Consider the following 18,844-nt stretch of genomic DNA (forward strand, 5'->3'; position numbering starts at 1 on the left):
TGAACATTCCCCTTAAATCATTTCTTATATTAATTTGTACATCAGTGATATAAGAAATAATTTAAGGGGACCAATCACCGATCATTGCAATGCGCCATTAGTCACCTTTCTCTGATTCAGTTCCCCCCCCATATAATGCTCTTTGATGTCTACATTTTTGAAAATTATGGAGACAACTACCGTTTTGGAGTAAAACTTTAGTTTAATATAAACCAAAATCAACACTCTGTGTTTCGATCTTTATATCATGATCATCTTCTGGAGCATATACACTATATACATACAGAGAAACAAGCTGTACTACAATCTACATGGTTTGCTGAAGTTACTGACCAGTTACAACAATTATTGGCCTGACCTCTGGTGAAAAGGAAAAAAAAAAACCTTGGCTACATCAAACTAGAGTCTTATTATTATTATTATCTATTGGTTACTAAATTACATTGGGCTGGAGAGCAACATGTTTAGATATATATATTACAAACATGATTATACATATAAATTTTAACCAATTGGTATGGAATGGTTTCCAATACTAGCTGAAGGTTGCTTAAGGTACTAAGTATTAACTAGGCTGAATATGTGCCATCCAGATTCTTGGAATTTTCATACCGCCATTATTGTTGTTGATATTAGGGTGGTTAATCAGAATTTTGCAGGTTTCTTTAAATTTTCTTTCATACCAGGTTTTTGTATGGTGTAGAGAGTGGGTACTTTTCCAATCAATTTGGTGTAAGGTATTGAGAGCGTGGTCTGAGAGGCCTGCTTCACTAAAATTGTTATATTTAATGTGTCTTTTGTGTTCTTTTTTCCTTATAGGGATTGTACGTCCAGTTTCACCAACATAAGGTAAGTTAGAGGTGCAGTAGATGCAGTAAACTCCAGGATGTGCCAATGGGAGGAAAGGATCCTTAGAGGAGTTGAATGTGTTTTTTAATTTTGTAGGTCATTTAAAGGTGGCATTGAGATTATAATGGTGTAAGATTCTGTTGATTTTTTAATGGCTATGGTTTTACTGTAATCTAAATTCTTTTTTGATGAAGTTTTATGGAGGATTTTATTAATAGTATTTTTGTTGTAGCCATCACTTATAAATGTGTTACTAATAATTTTTAATTCTTGTTTAAGAACTTGCTGATCAGAGCAAATTGTTATAGCACTGTTTTTAAGGGTGTTAATGACTCCATATTTTTGTGATGGGTGGTGGTATGATTTAGCATGTATGCATTGGCCAGTATATGTCGGTTTGCAGTAGACCGTGAAGGATAGATTGCCTGAAGGGAGACATGTGACCAGTGTATCCATGAACGGGAGTGAGTTCTGATTTTCAATTTCGATAGTAAATTGTTTGTTCAGGTGGCTAAGGAATGTGTCTAACGTTTGTCGCCCGTGTGGCCAGATAACAAAAACATCATCAACGTATCTAAGCCACACTGTAGGTTTTAGAGTGAAAGAATCAAGAGCATTTTGCTCAAAGGCTTCCATGTAAAAGTTAGCAATTGGGGGGGGGGGGGGGGGGGGAATAGTGGTGAGCCCATGGCTGTACCTTCTTTTAGTAGGCAAAATTTATTTTGCCACATGAAGTAACTGGAGTGTAGTACGTGGACAAAGAGGGCTGTAATGTCGGGCAGAAATTTATTCTGTAGGAGAAGAATTGTGTCATTGATTGGGACATTCGGGAAAAGGGCAGAAACGTCAAAACTGACTAATAGATCATCTTTTCCGAGTGCTTATGTTTTTAATTTTGTTTATAGTGTTGTGTATTCTTTATATAGGAGAGGGAATGACTACCAACTCCTTGAGTGTTGACGCCAATTTCTTGGCTAGGTGATAATTAGGACTATCTATTCCTTCACCTATTGGTCGAAGCAGCATGTTTTGTTTGTGTACTTTAGGAATACCATATATTCTGGTAGAACGTGCATAGTGGGGTATACGTTTTTTAACCGTGTCTGACGGCAAAGAAGTGACGGACTTAAGTAGTTTCTCAGTTTTTTTTCTTTATTCTGTTAGTTGGGTTATAGTTTACAAGCTGTTGAAAGTTTATTTTTCATTAGGTTAGAATATAATAAATTTAGTTTAATCCTTTATCCCAGTGAGAGCAAACAAAGTTTGTGCCTGAAAATATCTTCAGGACTGAATATAGTGTTGTACTATCTTGGTAAGTAGTACAACACCAGGCAACTCGTAGCAAAGGTGGCGCAAGCTACCAACACTCCTATCCCATTATACTGGGTGAGATACCAAGAGTAAGATAGTACAACACTATATTCAGTCCTGAAGATATTTTCAGGTACAAACTTTATTTGCTTTCACTGGGATAAAGGATTAAACTAAATTTATTATAGTTTACAAGCTGATAGGTGCTGTTATCGGAGACTAGTTGATTTATCTTTTTTATGTTGGGCCCATATACAGGAGGTTGGCTGGTCAACCTATAGTATGTTAGTACCGTATATGGGTGATGGGTTGTGAAAGGAGAAATTTGTTTACATTTGATTTGAACACCTGTATATTGTATTCCTTGAGAAATACATCAGGGAGAAGACTGTTCCAAAGTACTGCACTAGCAGGGATGAATGAGGAGGAGAAGAAACTTGTTCTGTGGGTTTCGAGGTGTACCGTAAAAGGATGTTGGGTGGCAGCTGTACGTGTTCCAATGGGCTTGGTACAGGGTGGAGGAATTATTGATGCTGTTTCAGATGAACCTTTCCTGTGAAAGTATTTATATTCTATAAATACTTTCATGGGAAATACATATAAATATAAATACAAAAAGCGCCCTCAATCATGTTGTGTCATACATCCTGGCTTTGAATCCGCCATCTTGTTGGAATGTTATTTTTATTTATTAATTGTTGGTTGATTACTGATCCAAATATAGAGAAATTTATATTATCCTGTACCACCCTATATTCAGATTAGTCTATATAATATAGTGGAATCAATCATCAACTAACTTTTGCAATCTCACTTTTCTACAGGCCGAGGTTAATATTGTCATTTAAGGCTTCCGCAAGGTCCGATAAACTTTATGAGCAGTGCAATGAAAGAGAATCAGGCAAACACCAAATTGGAATCAATAAAACAAAACATTTAATGCAGGGTTACATACAGGGAAACACTTAAAAAGCTCCATACTTCGGCTAATTTTAATAGAACGCCACAGTAACTGCTAAGATATATCGGGCAGAGCTAACTCTTATTTCTTCACGCTGAAATAGGCACATTTAAAACTGAAGTTAACTATCACTTTGAAGTAACACTGTTCAAAAGGAATCTTCACGATATAACTGAAATATTAAACATAGAGCTTCACAAGTCTTGATGCACTCGTTTCAGGTAATCTACTTATTTATTTTCTTCTACGCATTAATTTCAGCTTTGCACTATTCTTCCTCAAAACAATTGGAATTCGACGTAATTTTAGAATTCCGTAGAAATATTCCTAATTGCCTATTAATTTCCCAGGCCCTTAATTTATTTATGGCATTTCCAAATTCCCTTTACTGCCACCCGTTACTTCACTCTGTGCTGTTCTTAATGCTTCTCCTCTGTTTACTTTCGTTTTCCAAATTAAATACGTTCATTCTTTCCGCCAAAATCTGGTTCTAGCTAGTTCAGCTTATATCAACTTCTTCTCCCTTCGAATACCGTAGCTCACGCTCCACGCACGCACTATCTAAAATTAACTCTGTTCCCTTGACAACAGCCAATCAAATCCAATCAGAAGAATTACATAAAATTACTTTCTCTTTCAGTAATGATAAATAAAAAAAAATATCATAGTTCACATAGGGTACATTAAACTTACATATATACATTCTCTTTCAGAAATACAAATAAAGAAATAATCCATAGTTCATATAAATCACATTCAATCATAATAAACACAAATTCTATAACATATATGTACAGCTTCTTATAATATTATTATATAATAAAGTAAATTGAAAGAATATTTTTATACAGAGCCTTTTTATTACTATTACATTACTTAAGATTAAATTATTAAATAATAATAAACAAAATTCAAGGCAATTATATGAATAACACACTATAAGCAAGAGACAAACAATATTTACAAGTCTTGCCTTTGACATGAAGGATTATGTTGGATTCTGAAAGTATTATTAACAATTTTCATTTCTCTTCATTTAGAATCCAACATAGTGGATGCTGTTGTGGTCAGAGTTGAGGCCACGGATGTTGGTGAAGTGGATAGTTTCCGTCCTTTCTTTTGTTTATGGGTCCGATACCATGGCATTTGACGATGTTTCTGGGATTGAAATTACATTCTCATGCAAGTTTGCCGATGTTGTCTTTTAGGGATTTACCGTTTTCTGTCGGAAAGTTCAGGATAACAGCGTTGAGTTTCCTATTTTTGGCCTTAAGCAACTCATGTACCGATGATGTGATTAGTTCACAAAGTTCGTTAGCAGGCACTGGCACACTTGCGGTCGGGTGCTGATCGTTGAGTGTCTCGAGCTTAGTTTCCAACTTTTCGATTTTGGAGGAGAAGGTATCGATCACGATATTAAGCTGCTGCTCAAGGTTTGCGACTCTTTTGCCTAGGTTTAGTATCTGTTTTACGAAAGGGAGGCACATCGTACAGAAGTAGGGCTGGTTTAGATCGGTGAAAAGCTTGTGCGCCGATTCATTTATTTTCGCGCAAGAAATATGTATCCAGTTGCAACAGAAATCGCACAATATACCTTTTTTGACTTCTGTTTCACAGCTGCGGCACTTCTTAATGTCATTCAGTTTGTTGTTGATCGGCGATGCTACGCTGACGGGACTCGAGGTAGTCTTCCGTTGTTGGCTTTTGTTGCCGCCATCTTTATTTCGGACAGTAGGCATAGCGCTTTCACGTGGCTGTTTTTTAGTTGTAAAATATAGCAGATTTAATGGACTATGGGTACTTACGAGTTGTACTGTAGTAGTCAGCTGCTTAGTACCTTCTGTTACTTTTCCATTTGCTGCTTTTGTACAAAAAATTGTTGTAGTTACGATAAAATGTGGGAGCACAAATTTAACCTTGATTATTCACTGGTTCCACCTATACTCTCGATGGATCTGATGGATGGATGTTGACCTGTCAAGGATGACAGTGGCATTACCTTTATCCGATTTTGTTATGATTATCTCTTGATTAGCTTTCAATGACTTGATTGCTGCTAGTTCAGTTTTTGTAAGATTGTTGTGCAAAGTTTTCTTATTATTCAGCACATTGCTGGTTTCTAAACCTAAAAGAAAGGACTCTTTGATGTCTGTTCATCAGCTATCTTCTTATTCATATCACCAGCTTCATATCCATCCCCATTTGTTCTAGTTTATGTAACAGAGTTCCACATAGTATTCTGTGGCATGGTTTTGCAGAATCCTGCAGTAACACTGTATAGCTATGTCCTTTATGTAACTTAGCTATCACTATATTATAAAATGTGAGCAAATTCTAACATAAGACCTACCCTTCATTTCACAAAACCATGCTTCTCCTGTTTGACTGTCTGCCTATTTCCCAGATTTTTGCCTTTTACAAACTCCTCCAATATCTCAATCACCTCGTCTACTGAGATACTGACTGGTTTGTAATTTTCTTTCTATCTCTCTCTCTCTCTTAGAGCCGCTTTTATACAATGGAACTATTTTGCTCTCATCCCACTCCCTTGGTACCTTCACAGAGATGAGACTTAAATAACATGGTCATAGGGTGGGGAGAAAAAAATATATTTAATAGAATATTTTAAGGTGCATTAAAGAGTTGCACACTTTTCAAAAAATTTAAAAAAAAAATCTGATTTGAAATTTCGTATTTTTTTTTATTTAGTAAAACTCTTACTCTTAATTCTCTTAAAAAATTTGTACATAAAGTCTGTTTTTTAAATGTAATATGAAGATTATGGTATTGATATGAGAAGGAATCAAGGAAGAATATGCAATCTCCTGACATTTTAATTCTATCCTATTTTTTTTTTATAATTTCAAATTTGATTTCACTGAAACTTGGTTGATATTTTTCAGATCTTTCAAACAGTTACTCATCTCCCTGTACTTACTGTTTCTATGTTTATCAGAATTGGCGAACAGAAAAATGTCGAAGATTCTCTGCATGTATCAATTGAACCTTTCTGTAAGTTAGAGTTTAAGTTTTTATATTTAAAACTTTTAAAATACAGTGACACAAGATATTGAGTGAAGTGAGCATTGTTTAAAGTTAAAAGATAGATATGTATTGTACATATATTGATTTGTCATTATCTGAATATTTTGTCCATATATTGAAGGATATCATTCAAGTGACTACAATTATATACTTTGCATTTGAATTATATAGAAGTTAGGTTCTCTTGTTTTAAGAGACATAATTTCTACATTCAGTCCTTGGATGTGCTTTTTTTTAACTGAATTGCCATAGATTGTTGAGTAGAGTTTCTTGTGTTTTTTTTTTCTCACAGTGTGAATTCATGTATATCTTTATATTGGAACATTGTATTAGTTTTGCAGATGTCTGGTATTCATTTTCTACTCTGCTGTTTCATTTTCAACAAGAACAAACATTTTTTTGAGCTGCCCTCTTTGATGACTGGGAAAAATTCCTCAACTTCACAAATAAGTATCATTGTCCAATTTCCAATTTTTAAATGTGCCTACATCATTCTACCATGCTATTTAAAATTGTATTCTGTTCAAGAGGAAGATTTTTAAGTGTTTAAAAAATATGTCTAAATATAAGGAAAATGGCAGCCCAGGCTTCTTTGTTCACTGAGCTCAGCATGAAGGATTTATACAAAGTAGTATGACTTCTATGCACTCAATTACCAAGAGTGAATAGTTTATGATATGAAATTGAGAGTGGAGAAAGAGTGTGTGAGTTCAAGAAATATGAGCCTTGTGGAAAGTGGGAGAATGAAGCAACTAATATTAATGATTTAAGGAAAGAGTAAAAGTATTATATTATAGAGAATGTGGAGGAGTGAATGATAGTGTGCGAAATATGAAAAAGCATGCAAGAAGTGGTGAAGGTAATATGGATATTGAGGTGATGGTAAGGAGTGAAATAGCGTTCCTATATGATGTCCTTCACCGGACAAAATGTGAGCTACAGTGATTGGAGAAACGATTGTAACAGGAAGCAGAATGAAAGAAAAAGTGAATGAGAAAAGCATGAAAGTATAATAAACTGGGAGTGAGACAAAGGTATTGTATGAAGATTTCATGATAAAAGTTGAGAAAGTGACGAAAGCATGTTTCCCACATGCGAAATCAAGGTTGTTAGTGAAGCTGTTAGTTTATGGAAGGAGGACGTGAAAGAAGAGTGAGAAAGTAAGGATTGTGAGTCTGAGGTATGACAGAAGTGAATTGAGAAGAAGGGCCATGATTGCTAATGAGTCAATGAGAAGATTTTGCAGGAAAAAATGACTTGTATGCCTAATAGACTGCATCTAAATGGTTTTAGAGATGTCTGGAGAGTGTTATTCAGTGAGAGGTTGGAAGTACAATCCCTCACTGAATAACACATGTAAAATCAATGTTGTTAGTGAAGCTGTTAGTTTATGGAAGGAAGCATGAAAAATTGAGTGGTATGTATTAGAGGAGAGACGAAGGCAAGTGTGGGTTTAGCTGCCACTGAGACAAATGAATGTGTGTGTGTATGATATAAATGATTATGCAGTTTCGCAGGATTAGAATCCAAATGGGTTGGGTAATGACATTACACAAGGGTAACTGATGATCCAAGGAGATTTGAAATGCATGTATACAAATGCCAGAAGTATCAGAAATAAAGGAGAGGAGTTTTTTGATCAGCTCAACTTAGCCAAAAATTATAATAAAAAAACGTGACCTGATTGATAGAAAATAATATAGTGCCAGGAATAGAATAGAATATAAAGCGTATTGTATTTTTAAGGAGTATAGAGGAAATAGGACAGAAGATGGGATATTGCTGATGATAGCTGAAGAACTTCAACCAACAAAATTAGAAGTTAAAGAGGATTTTAGGTTGGGGGGGGGGGGGGGAGATGATTCATTTAAAGCCATCTAGTGTGAGATAGAGGCCAACAGAACAAATTATAGACCAGGAGGTCCACAGGAAGGCATAGATGCCATTGCGTAGGCAGATTAACACAATGAATGCTCTTTATTATGAAAGGCTGAGCAATTATTATGAGAGATATCAACTATGGAAATGTAGATTGAAAGGAGGAAAGAATTGCATGGCAAGATTGAAGTGGAATTTATACAGTTGCTAATGGCTTATTACTTGAAACATGCTATAGAAGGGAACCAGGATTCAAGAGTGCTGGATTTAGTAATAGCATTAGAAAGTTGTACCCATAACCAAGGTCGGCACTCTAGTTCAGAGAGAGTGACTACGTAGTCTTGTTCTGGGAGGTTGCTAAACATGTAATTTTCTGTCAAGAAAGGGTTTATATTAAACTGCAAAGTTGATAATTATGACAGACTTAGAGTAGTGCCATGGCTGGAGAAGTTGCATGGGAAGTGGTCAGGGATTGCTTGAGAGAAGTAGTATCAGACAGTTAGGAGGATAAACCAAATGAGGGTTAAGTGAATGAGAGTATGGATATGAAACAAGAGCTGTAAAAAAAAAAATTTTTTTTTTAAATAATAAAAAATATTGTGGAGGATATATAGTCAAAGTGAAAGCAAGAAGGTTGACTAGTATGATAAAAAAAAGGTCAAATCTAATTATGAGAGAAAATTAGCTAAGCAGACCAAAGTAAATCCAAAAAGTTATTCGTTATGTAGCAGTTAAGAGGAAGAATGGCTATGAAAGGATGACTTTAATCAATAGTTGAGCTGCTGATGTTGACTGTCGATATTGAGGTAGATGAAGTGGAGATTCTCATCATATTTAAAATGTCAGTGTGAATTCGGCTATGGGACCGAATGGCATGTGACATAGTACATGGGCTGACATTTCCATGTACTATGTGAATGTTACAAGAGAATTGGCAGTGCCACTAATGAAATTTTTCTAGCAAGGTTTTGAGGGAGTGGAAAGAGGGTTCTATTACATGTGGCTCCAAGACAGAAGTAGCAAATTACAGACCAATTAATATCTCAGGAGTAGCAGTTATCACTACACCATGATACTGCTAGACTTTGCAAAGACATTTGACAGAATACCACAGGGAAAACTATTACAAAAGTTGGAGTAAATGAGAATAGATATGAAGCTGATAGCATGGGTATAGGGTGGCTGACAGACAGACCCACATACTACTCTCTGGTGTGTATGTGTCTGTCTGTTAGCTGCCCTATACCTATGCTACCAGCTTCATATCCATTCCCAATAAGTGGAATCTAGAAGAATGAGGGTGACTAGTGGAGTACCTCAGCATTTTGTACTATGGCCACTGCTCTTCAATTTGCATATCAGTGATATAGGAACAATTTAAGGGGGATATTCAGTTGTTTGCTGATGATGGTGCAAAACCTGGGAGGACAATAGTTAATAAAGGTGATGTAGATATCTTGCAGGACAATTTAAATAAATTAGTATTGTGGACAAAGGATTGCCAATTTAATGTTTTAATTAAAAGTTTACATATCACATCAATGGTACTGGAATGCAGGAAATTGATGAGGCTAGTGTATCGTTAAGATTTTTAAATATCTTAACATGATTTTGTTTAGGTAATTGAAAATGAAATAAAATGTATAAAATATCATTATATTGATCAAATTATATTAAAACGATATTCAGCTATAAAAACAATATAGCAGCAATGTGCAGTTTTGCTATTAGTTCATGATCTTAGCAATCATGAATGCTTTTGTCATTGTAGCAAAGGTAACTTTTATGTTGTACTACATGAGAACATTATCTTGTCAGTAACAATTTTTATATAAAGTCAAGAAATTGCATTTCTGTAGTCTACATGCTCTTGTATATATTCTTAATCATGTAGTACGTCAGGAAAATTCTGCTGTTAGTTTTAATGTTGTAGCTATTCTTAAGGAGTACTTCCCTGATGTAAGCCATTTCTGTTCCCTTTTTGTTCCTTATAATGAGAGTTGCGAGTTCTTTGTCGGTTAATGGGCTCAAGGAGAGGTATGATAGATATCATGTGAATAGCTTGGGTTTCCCATGATGAGTCTTTAGATTCCATGGGATTATCATTCAGTATTGAATTTCTTTCTCTGTTCTGCCAAAGATTGCCTTTTGTGATCAATAACAGATTAGAATATCTAGAAAAGGAAGTGTTCTGTTCAACTTCCTTGAGAAATACTATGCTTAGATACATTTAGTACACTTTTGAAACAAAACCTGTTGTTGTCCTTTTGGTTAACTTTTAATACTTAAGATGATGTTTTTATTTCTGCTGAAGAAATATTTCTGGTAGTAGGTATGGAATTAATCAGTATTGCAGCTGTTCTTATACATTATAATGTCTGCTACATCTGGAGACCTTTTTCTATATAATTGGATGTTATAACTAAATCGAAACCTTTAGGTAATCTTTAGGTATTACCTAAAGGTTTTCGATTTTTCTTGGCTGTAGAGAGAGAGTATGCAGTGATTGATCACAACTTTATCCACAGCCAAGGTTACCGGGTTCAATTTTTCATAAATTATATATGTGAATTTCTTCTCTAAAGTGTATACATATGTTTTAGGGAAATTCTCTTGCTGTTAACTGAAGACAATCTATCTGTTGAGTCCCACTTCATAGTTTGCTAATTGTAAATGATAATCTCATAGACTTTTTGTTTGTTTCCAGTAACATTAGCCCAGTATTAGAAATTCATTCTTGTAATTTCTTATCCTAAAAAACTCGGGTATAACATCATCATCATCATCAAATTCCTGCCATGTACCCTCAAGGGGTGTACAGGATATGATAGTACTACATGAAAAAAATTACATCGTTACTAACTTCCTATCTACAATTTTCCTCCAAATCAGTCTGTTACTTGTCAAGACTCCAACATTATCAGATCTTATATTTCTATCATCTAAGGCACTTTGTACCGTATCAATCCACCTATATCTTGGTCTTCCTCTGGGTCGTTTTGCTGCAAACCTGGCAGAGAACATTGTTTTGCTAATCTTTCTTCGCCCATTCTGTTTAACTGACCATACCACCTGAGATTAGCTCTGCTAACACATCCTGGACGCTGACAATGTCAAGTTGTTTCCTAATATCCTCGTTTTTAATATGGTGATGCCATCTGTTCATGCCCCTAATCTTATTCCATATGAATTTATTCAATTGACTTCCCACCATACCAGCTTTGCTGATTCTGTTGTCTATTTCGATACTTAATTGGCCATCTTCAGTAAAGATCGTGCCTAAGTAGCTGAAATATTTTACTTGTTCAACAGGTTCTCCATTCACAGCACAGTTGACATTTTCAATGATTCTGCCTATTTTCATTGTCTTTGTCTTTTTATTACTGACCTTCATACCATATCTATTACAACAGTTATTCAATTTAGTCAGAGAATCTTGCAGACTTGTAGCGGATTTATTTAGAAGTATAACATCACCTGCATAAAGCAAAGAGCTGACATTAACATCTCCAATTTTGATATCATGTTTAATACCACTTTCCTTCATAATGTGATCCATATAGATAATGAATAACAGAGGGGATAATGTACATCCTTGTCTCACACCAGATTTAACATTAAACCATCTTCCTGTACTTCCTTCAATTCTAACTGTATTGCTACGTATTGCTTGATATAATGCCCCATTGACACCATATAACTGCAGCGTATTGAATAGCTTCTCTCTTGGTGCCTTGTCATATGCCTTTTCCAAATCGACAAAACTTAAATACAGATCTTTGTTATATTCCCATGCTTTCTCGACTATTTGTCGTAAAGTGAAGATCTGATCCTGACATTGTCTTTGCAAATTTCAAGGAATTTAAGTCTGTTTAGAAATCTTTTTTGCTTTATACATAATGTTTCAAGTTTGTGAATTATCTAAATAAAAGACTCGCTGTGAGTGAAGTTCAGCTTCCTAGGTGTGGATTATCCATTATAACACTGGTGTTCGACTTTTTTTACTACCTGAGCTACTTTTCTATGAAAAGTTATTCACCGATCTACTCTCTTATATAGATCATGTTCCCCCAACCTGATATCTGATTACGCACAAATAAACCACTAAAAACTTTATATTTGTGAATTTAAAAATTTATTTATCACTTTTAATTATTTTAATACAACAAAAAATATATATATATATATATTGGAAACAAATATATTGGAATGAAATATTTATTTCTCTATTTTGGAAAGACAAAGTTAGAAAAAACGACAGATTGATTACAAACTCACAAGTTACAAGAAATGCTGGTTGATTAAAAAAAAATGATGTGAAATTTGGCATTGTTTGGACCTCACAATATTTTCATAGTCAAGTTGATATGAAGAAGTGGCTAATCGCAGACAATCATCCAAATGATCATTTGTAATTTGATTTTTTATGATGGTCATATTTGAAAAAGCGGATTCTGACAAGTAAAGTATGTCGATCCGAAACACAACAGAATTTTTCACGCAATATCAGTTAATATTGGGAATTTTTTATGTGCATACTTCCAAATGATTTTATTGATTTTAAATGTAAACTATTCGGGATGTTTATTATCTCAAGTTCTACTTCAGCTTGGTTTATATCAAACAGCCCACTGATTTTATTTGAAATTTCTATGATGTTCAAGTTTTCTTGAAATGGATTATTGATAAAAGATACAATCATTTCAGTTTTTATTAAAATCTTTAAATCTTGAATTTATTTCTTCCTCAACTAATTCTATTGCATGAATAAATTCTTTTAAATCATAGTGAAGCATTTCTTGATTTTGTTGAAAAAATTTTAATAAATATGGGAGATGTCTAAATTCGCAGTCATTTATTTTTCTTTACTAAAAGTAAGTATTGTTGAACTTAACATGTCAATTAAATTTTTATCTCTACCTTGTAACGCTAAATTTAAATTGCTTAATTTCGTACAGAAATCTACTAAAAATGATAAGTTTAACAACCATCTTTTATCACTCAATTGTGGATAAATATCTCCTTTTTCATCAAGAAAAAATTTTATATAGTTAATTAATACAAGAAATCTTTCTAAAAATTGACTTCTGCTGAGCTAGCGAACATTATTGTACAACAGAAGTTCCCTATCATCATCTGCCTGTAATTTAAATAACCGCCGTTGCATGGCTTTTCCTCGAACAGAATTTACAATTTTAAATGTAATATCCAAAACATCTTTTGTGTTTAATAATCTTTTACTACACAGTAGTTGTTGGTGAATAATACAGTGGTATGTTAAAAAATCTGGATATTTGTCATCGTTTTTACATAATGAAATGAAGCCTGATTTTTTACCTATCATTGTAGGAGCACCATCAGTAGTAATAGAAACAAGTTTAAAAAAGCGGAAGTTTGTGTTGTTTCACAAATTCATCAAATGCCGAAAAAATGTCTTCTCCCCTAGTCCTTCCCAATAATGGTATAATTTTCAAAAGTTCTTCTTTACTTGAATAATCTTGAAATACCATTAACTGATCAATATCAGTGAAGTCGTTTGATTCATCAAATTATAATGAAAACGCAACATACTGGTGAATGTCTGACATTAACCTGGCTTAGAAACTTTTCTCTGGCAATTGGAACTCTTCCTTTCTGCAATTTGAAACCTTGTCTGTGGCCTAGAAGTAGTCTCGAACCGAGAATCGGGAAACTCCTCTCTCAAGCAACGTGGATCCGGGCAGTCTTTCTGACGGTGACTCTGGACTGGGCCGCCTCCTCTCTGACAGCAATTCCAGAACCGGGATCCCTTCTGCTTGCTTCAGTCCCTTTTTATTAGGCCTCCTCTGAGACCTTGCATGAAGTTTGGCAACCCCCAAAGAATCAGTATGAATCTTTCATCTTAAGTTTCAAGTTCGGCACGCCTTTTGTTCTCCTCCGCTTTCTTTTGATTGTAAGTTGCTGGCCATCATCAGAAAGTTGTTTGAACTCTTTCTAACTGACTTCGGAGATGTTTACACTTAGAGCCTGCAAGCCTTTCTCATGCATACAAGTTTCAATAACAATCTTTCTAATGCTGCCATGTACAGCTTCAGTGACAAAAACATTGCCTTTGTTTTTAACACTTTAACATATTCTTATTAAAGCAGTATATACAGTTAGCTTCAAAAGAGTTATTTACAGAAACATCTAATACAAACTGTACCGAGACAAAGTTTATTTTTTTACAATATTCACATGGGACTTAACCTAAGTAAAAAATCAATGTAATGTGCTTTGGAATATTTAATATTTAAGCTACAACTGAGTTTTTACATTTTGCTTATAATCGTATTCACTCGGCTCGCTGTTTGACTTCCACTGATCCAAATTAATTCATTTACCCAACTTAATAAGAAAATTACTGATTTGACAATTTTAATGAAAAATAAATAAACAATAGCAATACACTTAAAGCGAATTAAAAATAATGATAAATAAAATATTATGTTTTCAGTTTTAATTAAATTTGTAAGTAAGGAGGAATACACAAGAGATCAACCAAAAATCGCTCTGCGATTGACGGGTTAAACACCGCTGCATTATAATATATCTGGTTGTTGTTGTCGTCTTCTCCTTTGAAGAAGCCAGAGAACTCGACCAAGAAACTGACATGATAACTCTTGCTGATGCTAATGCACTAGAAAAAGCTAAACTAATTCCACTGAAACCAGTGATGCAACATCAAATTTCCGAAATCAATGCTGACAGCAAGACTACAAATAGGACATTATAGAGGAATCAATATATCTGGTATGAACTGCAAAACAAAAAACGATAAAAGCTGTTCATTCAACCAATTTCCTATGCTGCGTGGAATATTTCATCAGGAATAAATTAGAAAAAAATGTATATTAACAGGTAGATTTCTAATACATAGAATAGGCTTAAATTTGAAGATGAACGTTGCAGTGAGATAAGAAACAAATGGCTTATTGCTTAGCTGTGTGATATGTCTCATAATCTAGTTCACAAAACTGCTTCTGTGAATTTATGCACATAGCCATTGAATTCAGTATATGGGATTCTGGCAAGTTGCCAAAGTATCTGTTTGTTTGTTTTTTTCCATTGGTAGAATGAGTTTTTCTAATTTATGATTTATTTCTGATGATACATGCCGTAGATATTTACAGACTTTTGGTCTAGCTAGCAGGAGAGAGGGGAAAAGGAAAAAATCTTTTGTATGTGCTGTGAATCATGATGGCCTTAGTAAATACTATTGATAGTTTTAATGTTGTAGCCGTTCTGAAGAAGTACTACACTTAGGTAAGCCATTATTATTATTATACAGATATCTCTATGAAGTCAGATGACTCATTGCAGCCACACTAACAAAACTGCTTCTGTGAATTTATGCACATAGCCATTGAATTCAATATATGGCATTCCGGCAAGTTGCCAAAGTATATGTTTTTTTGTTTGTTTTTTTCCCATTGGTGGACCTACCAAACCTCTCCTTAAACTCATTTACTGTTAGGCCACTCACAATTAATTTTGGCAATCCATTCCACTTATTAACCTTCCAGGGGCGACCCCCTCGTTACCACTGTCTATTCATCATATACTGAAAAATTTCTTTTGTGTCAATCTTATAAAACTCCTTTTGATAACTTATGTCTCTATTGTGTCCTCTCTTTTTTCTATCTCTAAACTGAACTTTGCAACCCACACACCTGTAACTAATATTTTTCATTGGTGCCGTATCGCTTTCCTTTCATCGGCAAATAAAATCGGGGGAAGAGAAAGAAGTCACAGGGTGCTAAATCAGGTGAATACGGTAAGTGATCCAACACACAAACTTGGTTTTTGCTCAAAAAATGTCTCACAATGTGCGAACGATGAGATGGTGCATTATCGCGCAAAGTGACTAGCTGCCTGCATCACGATATTCATGCCGTACGCGACGAATTTTCGCTATCAATGGCTTCAAAACTTCGAGATAAAACTCGGCATTGACTGTTTGGCCAGAACAAATTCTTTGTGGAGATAATGCCCTTGGAATATAGAAACAAATCAGCATTGTCTTTACTTTTGACTTCTCCAAGCGACTTTTTTTCAGATGCCCCTCTTCTGGTGGTCTCCACTCAGCACTCTAGTGCTTTGTTTTGGGCTCATACTCAAAACACCATGTTTCATCACCAGCAATGATTGTTTCAAGGAAGTTTGAGTCCTTATGAGGTGGTTTTAATGAAGTCCTTGCAGTGTTAAATTCGATACATTTTTTGGTCGTCGGTCAACTTGTGGGGAACAAATCGCGAATTCAATTTATGAAGGTCAAAATGTTGTGCACAGTTGATTTTGGAAAACCCAATTCATCTTCAATCAATCTCACGGATGATTTCGGGTTTTCTTTGATGAAATCATGCACTTTTTGGATGTTAACTTCGCTCAGTCCAGTTTTTAGACAGCACAGCTTTTCATCATCCTCAAGCGTCTCAAGACTACTTTAAAATCGCTTAAACCACTCTTAAACTTGAGTACGGAATAAGTATTCATCACCGTATGCTTTTTTGCAGCATTTGATGTGTTTCCATAAAACTTTTACCAAGTTTAATGCAAAAGTCAATCGCAGCTCTCTATTTGAAATTCATTTTCCGACCGTTCGTCAAAACACGCTGTCATTCTTGGCATTATAACTCAGCTTCTAATGAAACAAATGTCATAAACAGTTGACACAACACTAATGAAGGTTTCCGCTTTCGACAAAAAAAGATACAACAGGTGGCCCACTAGTTTCTTCTATTTTTGAAAAGTTCGGTTTCTTTTTGGACAGAGGGTGTACATCACCTTTATCAATGGTTGTCATCCTCAGTTTTGCATCATCAGCAAACAATATCCCCCTCCCCTTTTAAATTATTCTCTATATCACTAATATACAAATTAAGAAGTAGTAGCCTTAGTACTGAGCTCTGAGGTACTCCTGTAGTCACCCTTATTCTCCTAGATTCCACTCCACCATATACTACTCTCTAGTATCCATCTGTCAGCCATTTCCCATCCATGCCACCAGTTTCATATCCATTTTCATTTGCTTCAATTTATTTAATAATTTTTGTGCAGAATTCTGTCAAATTAATAAGCAGGACCTACCGTTTACAAAGCCATGCTGTCTCCTGTAGAGTATAATATAATATTCACCCATTCTGGAATCTACCTTTTAACAAACTTTTCCAGTACTTTAACCACCACTTCTGAGATACTAATTGGCCTGTAATTTGCTGCTTCTATGTAATGGAACTATCTTTCCCACTTTCCTCCTCCCTGGAATCTTGCTAGACCTGAGACTTAGATTAAACAACTTCATCAGAGGCACTGTCTTGCACATAGGCATACCCAAGCCCTTTGTCAAATTTTTCTCAAATTTGCGAGTGCCTTGTTTTTATTGTTTACTTTTTTTATTTTTTCAAAAAAAAACAAAACATTTTTTTAAATATATTAAGCAACAAACTCATACGGTAACCTAACAAAGTGATTTTATTAAAAAAAACATTATAGTTACTGTTACCATTTTACAAATACGAATTCACTTTTGGTAATCACATATAAATAAACAGGACTATAAAATAATGCCCCTTGATTGGTACCGTTGATTATCACTTGAAGTATAAACAAAGAGAAATATAACATACTTCAATATTATTGTGTTTATTTGTCATAAAACTTCTATCTCAAACAAAACAAATTTATTTTGTTTATAAAAAAAATGCGGACTATTGCATATGTGCGATTATAAAAGATTTTATTCTTATTATATTTTGATAGTTAAATAATGTTTTTCTTATGTAAGATAAATTAATACAAATGATTGTGTGCAAATATTTCATGTTTAGATCATGAAATATTTGTTTAAAAATGATAGCCTTTACAGGTTGATTGTTCCCTCATATTTTTTGATTGGCATTTGTACACAAGCTGTATTAATAAGATTCTGTGTGAAATATGGCTTTTTTTTTTTTTTTTTTTTTTTTTTTTTTTTTTTTTTTTTTGCTCGACAATGCGAGCCCTTTGTTAAAATTTCTGTAGTTCACCACTGCTTACATACCATCTAGTCCCACAGCTGTATTTTCACTGATATTTTTCAGTATACTGAGAACCTCTAGTTCATCTATCTCAGTTTTCCAATCAGTGTCTGTCATATCAAGCAAATGCAAAATCTCCACCTCAGTGATAGACCCTTGCAGAGTGATCATTTACTAACTCAACTATTTCTTCTGTTTTTATCACCATCCTACAATTAGCACTGATTAAAATTATCCTTCAATAATCATTCTTCCTCTTACTAGCTACATTGCAAAAATTCTTTTGGATTTTCTTTGACATGCTTAGCTAATTTTCTATCATAATCTGATTTAGCCTTTCTTATCATACTAGTCACCCTTCTTGGGTTGCCCTTTGTACTGCTCAAGAGTATGCTGATAACTTTTTTTTTAATATTTCTGGAGCTCCTGCTTTATATTACACTGTTCAAAACAATTAGGGGATATTTTAAATAATAAAGTAACACGTAAAAACCACAGTGAAATCTTTAATTAGTAAAAAGACAGATATTTTGTACTAACAGTAATAGGAATGGAATACAGACAAACGTTCGGTGGATCACCTATTAAAATACAATTGTTACTGTGTGCTAGGAAATAATAGAAATAACAAATTTAATCTATTAAGATAAATGGTTTTTTACATAAGATACATAAGATAAAAGTCTCCCAGATCTTTGAGAGAGAGAGAGAGACATACAGTCATTTCTATTTAAATTCAGTTGGTGTAAGATAGTTTCACAAC

At 34.3% G+C, this 18,844-nt stretch overlaps 1 protein-coding gene across 4 annotated transcripts in view; it reads left to right on the plus strand.

The window, feature by feature from the left end:
- Nucleotides 1-18,844, plus strand: part of obe (activating signal cointegrator 1 complex subunit obelus) — a 596,544-nt gene that overhangs the window by 559,668 nt on the left and 18,032 nt on the right. For all 4 annotated transcript variants that reach the window (XM_090409638.1, XM_090409636.1, XM_090409637.1 and 1 more), the window contains one exon: nucleotides 6,025-6,133. In XM_090409638.1, coding sequence (XP_090265764.1) covers nucleotides 6,025-6,133 — 109 coding nt within the window. The remainder of the gene's footprint in view (nucleotides 1-6,024; nucleotides 6,134-18,844) is intronic.

This window comes from Typopeltis vanoorti, chromosome 19 (assembly GCF_054136105.1).
Source record: "Typopeltis vanoorti isolate ZY-2024b chromosome 19, IOZ_Tvanoo_1.0, whole genome shotgun sequence".
NCBI lineage: Eukaryota > Metazoa > Arthropoda > Arachnida > Uropygi > Thelyphonidae > Typopeltis > Typopeltis vanoorti.